Source organism: Hevea brasiliensis, chromosome 17 (genome assembly GCF_030052815.1).
Source record: "Hevea brasiliensis isolate MT/VB/25A 57/8 chromosome 17, ASM3005281v1, whole genome shotgun sequence".
Classification (NCBI taxonomy): Eukaryota; Viridiplantae; Streptophyta; class Magnoliopsida; order Malpighiales; family Euphorbiaceae; genus Hevea; species Hevea brasiliensis.
The window spans coordinates 14,908,514-14,921,579 of NC_079509.1; the positions used below are offsets into that span (position 1 = coordinate 14,908,514).

At 30.1% G+C, this 13,066-nt stretch overlaps 1 protein-coding gene and 1 pseudogene across 1 annotated transcript; one reads left to right on the forward strand and one right to left on the reverse strand.

Annotated features, from left to right (window-relative positions):
• The first annotated feature begins 3,422 nt into the window (after positions 1-3,422).
• LOC131175545 (chaperone protein dnaJ C76, chloroplastic-like) lies at positions 3,423-7,993 on the forward strand. The gene is made up of 4 exons (XM_058140137.1): positions 3,423-3,847; positions 3,942-4,198; positions 6,574-6,757; positions 7,265-7,993. The coding sequence occupies exons 1-4, from the start codon at positions 3,488-3,490 to the stop codon at positions 7,868-7,870; spliced, it is 1,407 nt and encodes a 468-aa protein (XP_057996120.1). The 5' UTR covers positions 3,423-3,487; the 3' UTR covers positions 7,871-7,993.
• A 621-nt stretch (positions 7,994-8,614) lies between these two features.
• LOC131175497 (thioredoxin-like protein YLS8) lies at positions 8,615-10,917 on the reverse strand (annotated as a pseudogene).
• Positions 10,918-13,066: the final 2,149 nt, after the last annotated feature.

The window sequence follows — 13,066 nt, forward strand, 5'->3', positions numbered from 1 at the left end:
TCATATAGTGTTCTTATAATTGAGAATTGATGAATGGAATTGAGATAAGTGAGGGATGTTGAGTTGCTAAATTTTAGACCAATTAGTCTAGCAAGGTTAAATGGCTATAAGTTGAATTATGTTACTCCAATTGGTGTGAGGCCAATTGAAGATGAAACTAGGGTCATAATACTACATTTTTTATGAAGAAACCCTGCCAAAAAACTAACCATAAGATGGTCTAATATTGGCTTAAATCCAGAATTGGTGTTCTGATTCTGAACAGAACTGACTAAATAAATAGTACATGTTTAAATGGCCATAACTTTGTGTAGAAAGGTCCAAATGACCTGATTCTTGAACCCATGGAAAGCTTAGACATAGTAGAGCAACTTTCATGAAGAACAGAAATCCAAATTCTAACCATAACTTAATCAAATTACTAACCAAATTTAGCTTATTAAAACTGCCAGAACCACAATTTGGCCAGAAATTCTGGACATGGACCAATCCGGCCAATTATGGTAAAAATGTCATAACTTGAGCTACAAAACTCCAAATAGAGTGATTCACAAAGAGAATTAAAGTAGAGACATTAATGAACAACTTTGATAAAGAAAGTTTAGCAAAATTTTTACTGTATATTAGTCCAATGGAATAGTAAATATTGGTGACAAAAATTGAAATTTTAAAGTTACTCCTGGAAAGACTTGAATTGTAATTGGCAACTAATGCCAACAAGTTTATAACCCAAAATGTGATACTAGCATGAAATTAGAATTTGTATACCTATTATTTATGAAATATTCAAAAAAATTTTTTGCATTAATAGTAACGTGAATAGTAACTACAATAACATCAAATTCAAAGAACTCAAATCTTATGAAATTTCATAAATAATTTAAGTATGTACAGTGCAATTATTATATTAGTTATTGGAAACATCTAGAATAAGTATTGAGATACTTTAATTATGTGTTTCAGTTGGAAATGAGCCCTCTAAGGAAGGAGAAAGAGTGGATTAAATCAAAGCAAGTAAAAGAGGTTTGTGCACAACAAATTTTAATTTCTTATTTTCTACTTGAAAATTTATTTGAATAAGTGTTTAGAATAATTTTTTATTATTATGGCTTTGAGAATTTTACTTGAGAAATAGTGTGTTGCCTATTTTATAAATGAGAATTTGGAGTGAAATATGATTAGTAATTTGCATGAAATATTTGAATGATGTGGTTTTGAATTGGATTTTGAAATCACAATTGACATGACAATTATACTGTGTTCCTACTCCATATATGGAGTTGAGTTTGATTATGTTCCTCCCTCTCTAGCTTGCCAGTTGAGGTTGATTTGGATGAGTACTCATATAACTAGCTAGCCACCTCCCTCATTAATTTCGATTAGTGAGGTTGTAGATTATTTTGTCGTGGTGTACAACATGGCATTAATCGTGAAATTTTGTGTAATGACTTAAGTTGTGGTAATTATTGGCAACAATATTGTTTACAATTTAATTTGATAAATTATTATTAAAAATATTCGCATCGGCTTTGTGAACTATGACTATGAGAATTTTTAAATTTTTACTTACTAATGGGTTATTATATTTTTGGTGACTTTTAAAAATTATTGTTGTGCACCACTAAGTAAATTACTCAGCGATAGCTTTTTTTTCTACTGTCACAGATAAGGAGAAGGATAAAGCAGCAGAGTAAGCTGCTTATAGCTGCAGTTGAAGCAATTTTGGGATCTTTTATGGGTATAATATTTTATACCCTTATAAATTTCTTTTTGATGTAAATTATTTGTTCATATGTATCTATAGAACCAAATGAGCAGTTGTACAATAAAATTTGCAATAATTTTATTTTGTTCTCTTTTTCTTGAATTGAGAATTTTATATGTAAATTGAACTGAATTAAATGATACTAAGATTGCTTGAAATTGTATTGGTTGATATTGGATTGTGTTGGGTTTAAATGGAATTGTGGACATTATATGTATTGGGAGTGTTTTTAACAGGTTTTGAAGAACAGTTTTCTTAATTTTTAAATGGAACTCTGCCGAAATTTCTGTAAAATTTGCAAAATCTCAAATTAATCAAAATTTCAATCCATGACATAAACTTCATTTAAAAGTTCTTTAATAATTAGTTATCACTATTTCAGAATTTAAAACGAATTGAATTATTTTAAAATCTCTTGTAGTATATTTAATGGGTTATCGATAGGCGAAATTTGATAATTTATTAGGTATACTACGGGATCATGTTATGACTTACAGAGAGGTAAGATGTGACAAACAATTATATTTTTAATTAAAATACCTGTAAGTGATTAATAAGTAATTTATAAGTAAATTTATAATTAAAATATAATTAAGAAGAATATTAAACTATTTTCTCAAATAATAATTATTTAATTTAATATTTTATTATAATATTATCAAAATATATTTCAATCATATTATAATATGATATAATTTTAAATTAAAAAACAAATATTTATAGATAAATATTTTATTAAAATTAATTCAAATATTTATTTAAATTGTTGTAGGAAAATAATTTTTTTAATGAATATGAGGATAAAAAAAAAGGATATATAGTGGTATTATAAAATTAAATAAGATTAATATAGTAAATCAATCGGTTAAACTAACTTATAAATGTACAATGTATAGCACAAAAACAAAAAGCTCCTCCCTCCGACTTCTTAATTTATAAACTAATCAAATCAGTTTATAACCTCTAAAAGTAAATTTCCCTATGTGTTTATAGTATTTTTTTTTTAGACTAATAAACTTAAAAAAAATAATAGAGATATCAGTTTTTCATTTTTAGTGCTAATAAGCTAATTTGATTAAATATTTTATTATATTATCTTTATTTAATTTTTAAAATTTTATCATAAATTTTATTTAATATTTTTTAATTATTTTAATAATAAATGTGTTTATAAGTTTTTTTTTAGTTTTTACTAAATATATTAATTATTTATTAATTATTTACGAGTCACTTATAAATATTTTAATCAAATACATAACTAATTTAATTTTTAGATGATTATAAAGTTAAATTAGCTTATAAGACAATCTTAAAGTCAGGCCAAACACCCTCTTGATTCAATAATATTGGAATTGTCTATATAACTATTAAGTTGTGCATTCCAATTTTACCGGATGCTAATTGTATAAAACAATAATTATATAGAATTTGTTTTTATTTAATAAAAAATCATATTTTTAAGAGCAGAAAAACACTATATTAAAAATATTTTGAATAATATGTAGAATGCCTCAATAAAGTTGAATATTGAGACTTTTCGTTACTCAAGATCTTAAGAAAAATAATAAAAATACCAAAACATCATTTTCAAATAAATAAATAAATATCTTCGGCCCAAAAGCAAAAAGTGAACCACAAATATCTCCTACTCAAACAAAATCTGCCATATCTCTCATCTTCTCTTTTGAGGAGGAAATTAATTAAATTTTTTTTTTTTTTAAAATGCCTACTGCTTTCCTTCCATCTGCATTCTTACCTTCTGCCTCAATCATACCTAATAACTTAACTCCAAAACCATTCACTTCATTTCCTCCGAATTCCAAGAAACTACGTTACAGTTCTGCGTCATGTCGTAGACCTCCCGCTGCTTCCACCTCTTCTTCAATCACAGATTTCGACCTCTATGATCTTCTAGGCATCGATAGCTCCTCCGATCAATCGCATATCAAAATGGCATATCGTACGCTGCAGAAGCGGTGCCACCCAGACATCGCCGGGCCTACGGGGCATGACATGGCTATCATTCTTAACGAAGCTTACTCTGTTCTATCCGATCCAAATTCGCGTTTGGCTTACGATAAGGTCAGTGAAGTTTGGGTGATGAATCATGAAAATTTTAGGCTTGAGAATTTGGGATCAGGTGAACTTTAATGGGCTGGTTCTTAATGTCGTGCAGGAACAAGCAAAGATTGCAGAACTACGTGGGTATACTGGGAAACCCATTTACTCAGTGTGGTTTGGGTCGGAAAGCGAAGAGAGAGCAGTATTTGTGGATGAGGTGAAGTGTGTTGGTTGCTTGAAATGTGCATTATTTGCAGAGAAAACCTTTGCCATTGAATCTGTTTATGGAAGAGCAAGAGTGGTTGCACAGTGGGCTGATCCTGAGCACAAAATTCAAGCTGCCATTGATACATGTCCAGTTGATTGCATCTCGTAAGGATCAATATCTGCTTTCTTCATATTTGAACTCATCCTTTTATTGTGAATTAGATGATACCTTGAATTAAATTCATTCCCATTTAATTTGAATTAGTAGAAGGCAGAACATGCACGCAACGTGTCGGATACTTATCCAATCAAACCCTATCGAAATTAAAAAATTAAAAAAAAAAAGGTTTTGGGATTGAAAAATAGGGTTGAGTTTAGGTTTTGTATATTTGATATCCATATTCAAATTTATTTATATAAATTAATTAATTAAATATAAAATATATATTTTATATTAATATTTTTAAATATTTTTATTATATTTTAAGTAAGTATAATTTGAAATTTTTATAGAATCATTAAAATTTAAAATATAAACTATTTATAATATACATATATAATGTAAATTATTAAATAAAATATATAAAATTCAATGAATTTAATATTATTTTGATATTTATAATCGAATAATTTATGATATATTTTAATTTAATGTGAAACAAATTCGTGTAATAAAAATAATAATTGAATTTGATTTAGGTGCTTTTCACATATACTCTATCAATTGTGTTGACCCCACAAGCTCAAAGGAGCATAGATTTTGATGATACCAAAACTCAATTAGAATCAAACTAACATTATTTTAAGTGTGGTGCTTCTCAAAGAATAAAGAAAAAAACCAAGGATTTTATGATGAATTCATGCTCTTGAAGAAATGATGATATTCTAAAGATAACACAGGACGAATCGAAGGAGATAAAAGAAGAAAATGTTACCTTTTAAGGCTGCATTGACAATCAAATTTGAAGGTACATATAGTATAAAAAGTCAGTTTTATTATCTTAGGATTGCTTGTGAAAAGAATTGAGGAGTAGAAGTCAATGATACTTATTTTCAATCCCTCAAAAGATTTTTCTCTTAAATATCATTATTGGCCTAAAAAGTATTTGACTTGATTTGGTGTAAAGTTTTATAGTTTTGAAAGTTATGCAGAAAAGTTTTCCTGGTATGCTAACTGGTTTGCTACTTGTTTAGTATGCTAACTGGTTTGCTATTATCTCCAGTATGCTAACTGGTTTGCTATTTTCTCCAGTATGCTAACTGTCTCAACTCTGCACAACATCGCAGAAAAAGACAAAATAATGGCTATTTTCTTGAAATTCGTAATTGTAACGTTCAAATGAGTTCTCAAACGGTCAAAAACATTCCAAAGCTATAAATACACCTACCCTTAGCCATTTTGCACTTAATGAAAGTTTCTCCACTGTTCAAAATCATAAAAGCTTTCATTCAAAGTGCTCAAAGTGTTTTTATTGCTCATTATTGGCTTATCTACTCATCTCTTCTTTATAGATTCTGCTGTATTGGGTAAGAGTGAGTTTTAAACACCTTATTATCATTTATGAGAGGTCATTCAAGCACCTATTGAAGCTTGGTTGTGAAAAGTGTTTAGGATAACACTTGGTAGAAGTATGAAGCTACTTGTAAAAGCTTTGGTGAGAAGATTTGTAAAAGGCTTTTGTCTCTTGCCTTTAAAAGTGAAGAATAATGAAGTGAAGACTCAAAGTGGAATCTTTGAGAGAGTGGATGTAGGCTAGTTGAGCCGAACCACTATAAAATTTCAGTGTTCATTTTCTCAACCCTTACTCTTTATATTTATGCATTTTAACTTTATGATTGATATGCTCTTGCTGATATGAAAGCTGATGATGTTTATTGTTAACCTTGCTGCAAACTGATAAAATTAGCTTACTGCTGAATCTGCTGATATCTGATTTAATCTGCTTGTTGTTTGATCTGCTGTCAGTTAGTATATCTGGTGTACTGCTCTGTTTGCTGTGTTTTGAACATATTCAGTTTACTGAAATTTCTACTGAATGCTAATATAATCTGTTGGATCAGTATACTGATTGCATATAGCCTAACTTTGAATCAACTTGTCAATAGAGCTGTATTGTTCATATTTCACATTAGTCAATTGAGTTGAACCTAGCTGTAATTTTTCAAAGGTTTTGAGCAAGAACAAAAAAATTATTTTTAGAGTCCAATTCACTCCCCTCTTGGACATATTTTGAGACATCAAATTGTTATCAGCACACCAAAGTGTTCTTATTTAGGGGCAGACTCGTGTCTCAACCGAGCTATTCCTTGACACTTAGCAATTTATGCAAAGTCATTACTGTGTGTTTTTCTTTTATGTTGAAACATGAGATTTAGTTAACACAGAAAAATCACATGAACATTTAAATATATGATAGTCACATGAAATCTAAATAATTCAAGTATAAGTTGATTCTAGAATTTGTTCGTTAGATATTCTGATGCCTTCTAAAATTCTTGAAAATCTATAATTTCATAATTCTTCTTAACCAAATATATAGGATGGTGGAAAGGTCAGATTTAGCAGCACTAGAGTTCCTAATGTCCAAGCAGCCAAGAGGCAATGTGCGAGTTGGCGCTGGCAACACGGCGGGTGCACGTGTCTCAAACATATTTGTTGATTTGAAAAAGTTCCAAACCAGAGTTGTTGAAGCCATGAACAAGGCAGATGCCCAAGGCTCCAAGGTCAGCCCTTTGCATCTCTTTTTGTGCTATAATTGTTAAAGTGTTAAAAGTAGTTGGCAAGTTATTGAAAGGGTGTGGTAACTTGATTACAGCATGAAAATAATAGTTATAGTTGATGCAACATGAAATTTTAACGATCAAAATCTATATCTATTCTATATACAATGAATATATTGAATAATTTCTCTTATAAAACTAGAGTTAACCTGCTAAAGGCCCCCTTAGTTCGTAAGAAACACAGAGAAAGGAAAAGTGATATAAGAAACGACAGATAGGTGGTGACCCCAATTTTGTACAACTTACCCTTAATTCTTTGGTTCTAAATCAGCATAATAAAAACCCTAATTTTCTATCTCCCATTTTCACTTTTGCAATTTATTTCCAATTTTCAGTTTTTACTAAAAAAAACCAGAAAACACGTTCTCTGTTTAATTGTTAAACAATTCATTAACATGCAAGTATTGTTAATTAACATGTATGTAACCATAAATGTTCCATTCATTTCAGGAAACAGACCTCCAAAGAGAAGCAAGAATATCAGCTATTCAAGCAATTAGATCAATCTCGAATTGGTTATATTGGCAATCACGAAAAGCAGGACCCCCATCAAAACCTCACCAAAACCTCCCACAGATTGCTCAAAATACAACCGAACTAAACATTAACAAGCTCCGGGCAGCCGCTGCAGCCAGAAAGCATGCAAGCCAAAGCACAAGACCTGCTCGTCAAGCACCATCCAACCTATATCACGACGAGTACTGGATTCCATCAGCTGGAGCACTTCCTGCCTCAACCAATAAGTCTGGCTCTAAAGCCACCTCAGAGGCTACAAAACATACTAAAGAGCCAAAAGTTCTTGATGAGAAAGATTACAAGACAGGAGATAACCAAATGAATCCCATAAGATGGAGAGCTCCAATGGTGATTGCAACAATTGCAGCAATTATAGTAAGAGATCAGGCTGTTGGCAGTTTGAATAAACATATAGGTGGTGCTTTGGCATTGGAGATTGTTAATAGCTCTTGGTTACATGCTATGTTAGCAGGGATTACATGGTACATAGTTGGCTTGGGAATGATAGAGCTAGTAGAAGCAATTAGGAAAAGGTTATAACAAAGAAATAAAAGAAGATTCATCATGCACTGAAATGATACTTCATGTGGAATATATTCATGACAAGATAGTATTTGATTTTCTGTAATAAATTAGCAATAAAATAATATGTATAGTTCCATACATCCTAGATCTGAATGCATACACAACATGATTAGGCCTAACAAATGACCACCTTATGTTGAGAAAGATCCCTGAAGGCAAGTGCTCTCAGCTATCAATCTGTCTATGAGTTTAAGTCTACTCCAATAAGAAACAGAGGGGACTTAACTAGGGGTACCCAGTCCTATTGAAGGAACCAAAAATTTTTCATATATCGCCCTGGAAAACAGCTCAGTCTAGTTCAAAAAAAAGGTCATGTTTGGCACCATCTCATTCCCGGTAAATGGGGGGAAGTGTGATCAAGGTCAGGAAACATAGGGCGAGAGGAAAATCGAGCAGATATCTCTTACTGATCAACAGCCTAACATTACAATGCATAATGCATTCCCACCTTTTATACAACCGAATCATCAAGACATCAACAATCTAATGCTCTTTGTAATTTTACATGGAACATCTACATCGCCAAGAATGTCAGCCCTTTTATGTGCCAGGACTTGTTCTTACAGCTGAAGTGCATGTGCTCTGCACTACACCCAAGATACTTCAAAGAATATTTGAAGCAACAATAAAAATCCTTTATCCTATAAGATTACCTAAAATTAACTTATAAAAAAAATAGAACAAGCAAAAATTCCACTGTTCTAGCACAAAATAAATGTCAGATACATTGCTGCACACAAGGCAAAAAATGTAAACATACCATCATAAGAAACTCCTAGTTAGTTAACCAGGAAATTCCAATCTACAAATTTCTGAAGCCAAGTTTTATGCATACATATTGTTTTCATCACAGGTTCTTACATAGTCGGATAGTCCAATGAATAATTTTTCTTACACTTAGTAGCGGTACTTGGTGGAGTAATCTTTTGGAGCAATAACCAAACCACGACCCTTCCTTGCCCCACGGTAGACAGTCTCAATAATGTCAATGAACTCTTGCTTGTCCTTGAGAGCCCAATTAATTTTGTTGTTATTTCCAGTTCCAAGATCAATCATAATGTGCTTGTTTCTGAAGAAGAACATGACAGTGGATGGATCATACAACTCATACATTGTGTTGAAATCAGGCACCTCAGTGATGTCCACAAGATATATGACAGCAAAGTTCTTAATTGTCTCAGCAACTGATGCGAGCACTTCATCCATCTAAATAAGACCAACAAAACCAATTTGAGAGGAAATATTATTACAGATATTAGAGCCTTTTAGATTGAGTTGGTCATTCAAAAACGTTTTTCAAATGGAAAAGCCCAATTTTTAATAAAGAAATCTACCTAACAATGCAACAACAGTTCATTAAATACGTACAAACCCATCAGATAACAACATGCATAGATTAAAGGAATATAGCATGATAGCCAGGAAACAAATACATTGTCACCCAACAAAATAAAAGAAACAGTTCCATCGAAGCCAAAATATTAGTTAGTTCAACTAAAAGCATAATCTTGCAATTCCAGTTAACTCGTAAAGATTGAGAACCGAAGTCAAGTCCAATTCCTGCGAAGCAAAAATTTATCAGCTTATAGCAAAATGCAGTACTCTAGAGGTTTTAAGTTAAGTAGAACGAAGACAGAATACATGCATTGCAAGTTCAGTGAAGGCCAAACTGGTGATAAGGAAGGAGTTAGTTTGAATGGAGTGATACTGTCCCAAAGTAATGATGTGAGAAGGATGTTAGTCATATGATTAAAGCCGGATGGTTGAAGTGGAGACGTGATACGGGAGTTTTATGTGATCGTAAGATTCCCAATAAATTGAAAAGAAAATTTGATCGTAAAGCCATACGACCGGTTATGTTATACGGTAGTGAGTGTTGGGCACTGAAAGAGTTATATGCATCTAAGATTCTAAGATAAAAGTTACATAGATGAGAATGTTAAGATATATGAGTGGCCATACTAGACTAGATAAAGTAAGAAAAGGTAAGAGTGGTGCCAATTAAAGATAAGTTGAGAGAAGGGAGATTGAGGTGGTTTGATCATGTGAAGTATAGACATAATTAGGCTCCAGTACAGCGCCTTAAGTTAGTTAAAGATAGAAATAAAAAAAGAATAGACCTAAATTGACTTGGAGACCTAGAAGCATTACACATTTTCTGAGTAGAAAAAATAAATTCATATAACTGACTAGTTTTGTGACTAGTTTGGGATAGAGGCTTAGTTGAGCGGAGTTGAATATAGCAAAATGCACTCAAATTAAACACTTTAACCCATTTGACAGCTGAAAGGAGAATAAAACATCACCGAAAACCAAAAAGCTGTAACGAGGAAACTACCACAAGAAAATAGTTGAAAAGCAAATCATTTCCACAACTATTACGCCGTAACGTTAATTCCAAACAACCATTGTGGGACGGACAATTAAAAGAGGGGAGAAAAAATTCAGAAAATTACACACAATCCTACGCCCCCAAATCACTCTAAAGAGAGATGAATAACATCAACACAACAATTAGGCATTTAATAATGGAAAATGAACGGTACAAATGCAAGAAAATCGAATTCCAATAAAAAAAAAAGTTGTTTGATCGGTACTTGAGATTCAAAAAAAGTTGTTTGATCGGTACTTGAGATTGAAAGAAGTTGAATTTCCGGTAATAATCGAAGAGAGCCAAAGAGAGAAGATGAAAAAAGAGAGGGTTTATACCTGCATGCAAGTCTCGTCCAGTCGTGGCCGAATCGGATGACGACGAGGCGCTCTTCCTCCGCCAAGATTGCCTGATCAACAGCCCATCCTGAGTGCAAGTGTGGAAGCAGATACGACATCTCTCAAACAACTCCTCGAATCCCTAGATTTCAATTCTTCTCTGCGATTGCTATTATTTGTTTCCCTCTTCTGAGTAACACTCGTGCATTGGATAAACGCACGCGTACATATGGTAGCCCTACGGCCTGCGAGAGTTTTATTTTTAACAGGGATAAGGGCAAAAAAAATTCTTGATTATTTTATTTGAGCCGATTTTAATTTATTATAATAAAATTTTTCAAATTTAATTTTATTTTAAAAAAGTCTCTTGCTAAAGCAGTTTTCATGTTATTTTTTAAAATTAATATTAAATTGATATTTAATTAAAATAATTTTATAAATTATTATTTATTATTTTTATTCTTATATTAAAATTAAAATATGAACGAAATATTATATATTAATAAAATATTATTTTAAATTTAAAATTATTATTATCATTATTTCATATTATTATAAATTGAATTTTAATTAATAACAAATATTATATATATATATATTTAATAACTTTATTAATAAATTTAATTAAAGTAAAATAATTTTATTCATAATAATTATTAATTAATTTAACTATAAAAGTAAAAAAAATTAAAAAAAATAATTTTATTCTTTTTAATTTAGAAATCTTTTATTTTAGGTCATGAGATTTAAAAAAAAAATAAAATTGAGTGATTTTATTTTAATGAATTAAAGTTAATACTAAAATGAAATAATCACATAAATTAAGGGATAATTGATGTAATTGACTATAAATTTTAGTATTTGCAGTAGTTAGTTGTAGACAAAAATAATTTACTAAATTAATTCAATTCAAAATTTGGTTTTTATTTATATGAAAATTTGTTTTGGATTTTATTTTTTATTTTTTTATTTATTTGATTTGATTTAATTTTAAAAGCAACAAATTTTTAAAAATCAAACTAAATAATTTAAATAAAACGCAATTGTTTTGTAAAATCCCTTATTTTTTACCTTAGACCATCAAAATGCTCCTCAATCTTCATTCAGCCACTCCGAAAACTCTTTGCCCCTAGCCTTCCTCTCGTGTCCCTCTTTCCCTGTTCTCATCTTATGTTGTTAGGAATATGGTTTGAGTCATTCATGTCGATCAACCTGGATCTATTAGACTTAAAATCAGTACCAAGAACAACCATATAAAAAGTCATGTATATTGTCAAAAAAGTGGCAACATCCAAAAGTCATATAAATTATCAAAAGGTGGCAAAATTTAAAAGTCACATACATTAGTTAAAAGATATAATTACATTAGGAGATGCAAGTTTTCTTAATAGTTACGAGCATAAAGTGATGCGATTTTTAGCCAAAATGTTAGCACGCTTTGACTAAGTATATGTAAGAGCCTTACAAGTATTTTTTAATGAGTACCGAAAGGAAAAATGAGTATGCATTTATTCTTGATCCTTGGAGATTCTCATTTTAAACAAGTTATAGAGTAATTTGTTTATGTAAATAAGTACATATTTAGACTGTAAGCTCATCTATACAGATCATATTATTCATGTGATTACATAATAGACTAGTAAAATAAATATTATCGATATTTTTGGGTTGTATGAACATAGGTTAGGATTTATATATTTAAATTCATATGTTGGGTCTTTATAATTTTTCTTCATTGGTATCAGAGTCCTAAATATTTGTTTCCTAGTTTATGAAGTTTTCTAACCTGATTAAGGTGTTAGTATTTATTAAAATGTGTTATGATTTTTTCAGTGCATTTTATGATTTTTTTAACATCATTTGGGTTAACTCGTAAAGGAGTTATCTTTTCTTTTTTTTTCACATGAAAATGGCACTAGTTGGTTTTTGCCAACATAACCAAAAATGGCTCCATGAAAAAAAAAAAAAAAGAAAGAAGAAGAAGAGGAAGAAGAAAAGAAAAGAAAAATGACAATAGAGCCATATGTACCCAGAAAAATAAAAATAAGCTTAAAGTGCGAAATGATGGCATAGAATAAATATGACGTTGTGCCGTATGTAAATCAAGTCATGTGATTTGTCTTCCTATGACCAAAATGTAAAAATTGTAGAATTTATTTAATTAAAATAATTTTTTTTACAAAATAAAATTATGAGGATATGAATTAAATATGTTTAATTCAATATTAATTTTATAAACCAATTTCTAGAATTAATTAAAGGGCTTTTGGATAAATATATATTGAATTAAAAATTATTTAATTCAATATATATTATTTAAGAAAATTTATTTTCTAAAATAAATGGCATTTTTTTAGGCAATTAATTTGATGAATTCAATTAAAATTAGTTTTAATTGATCTCATTAAAATTAATCATAGTAATTATAAATTTTTTTTTTTT

Bases quoted from the DNA above. Each gene is read 5' to 3' on its own strand.
- LOC131175545 (XM_058140137.1), top strand. From the start codon at position 3,488: ATGCCTACTGCTTTCCTTCCATCTGCATTCTTACCTTCTGCCTCAATC. The intron at 3,848-3,941 runs GTCAGTGAAGTT...AATGTCGTGCAG, and splicing joins CGCGTTTGGCTTACGATAAG to GAACAAGCAAAGATTGCAGA. The intron at 4,199-6,573 runs GTAAGGATCAAT...CCAAATATATAG, and splicing joins TGTCCAGTTGATTGCATCTC to GATGGTGGAAAGGTCAGATT.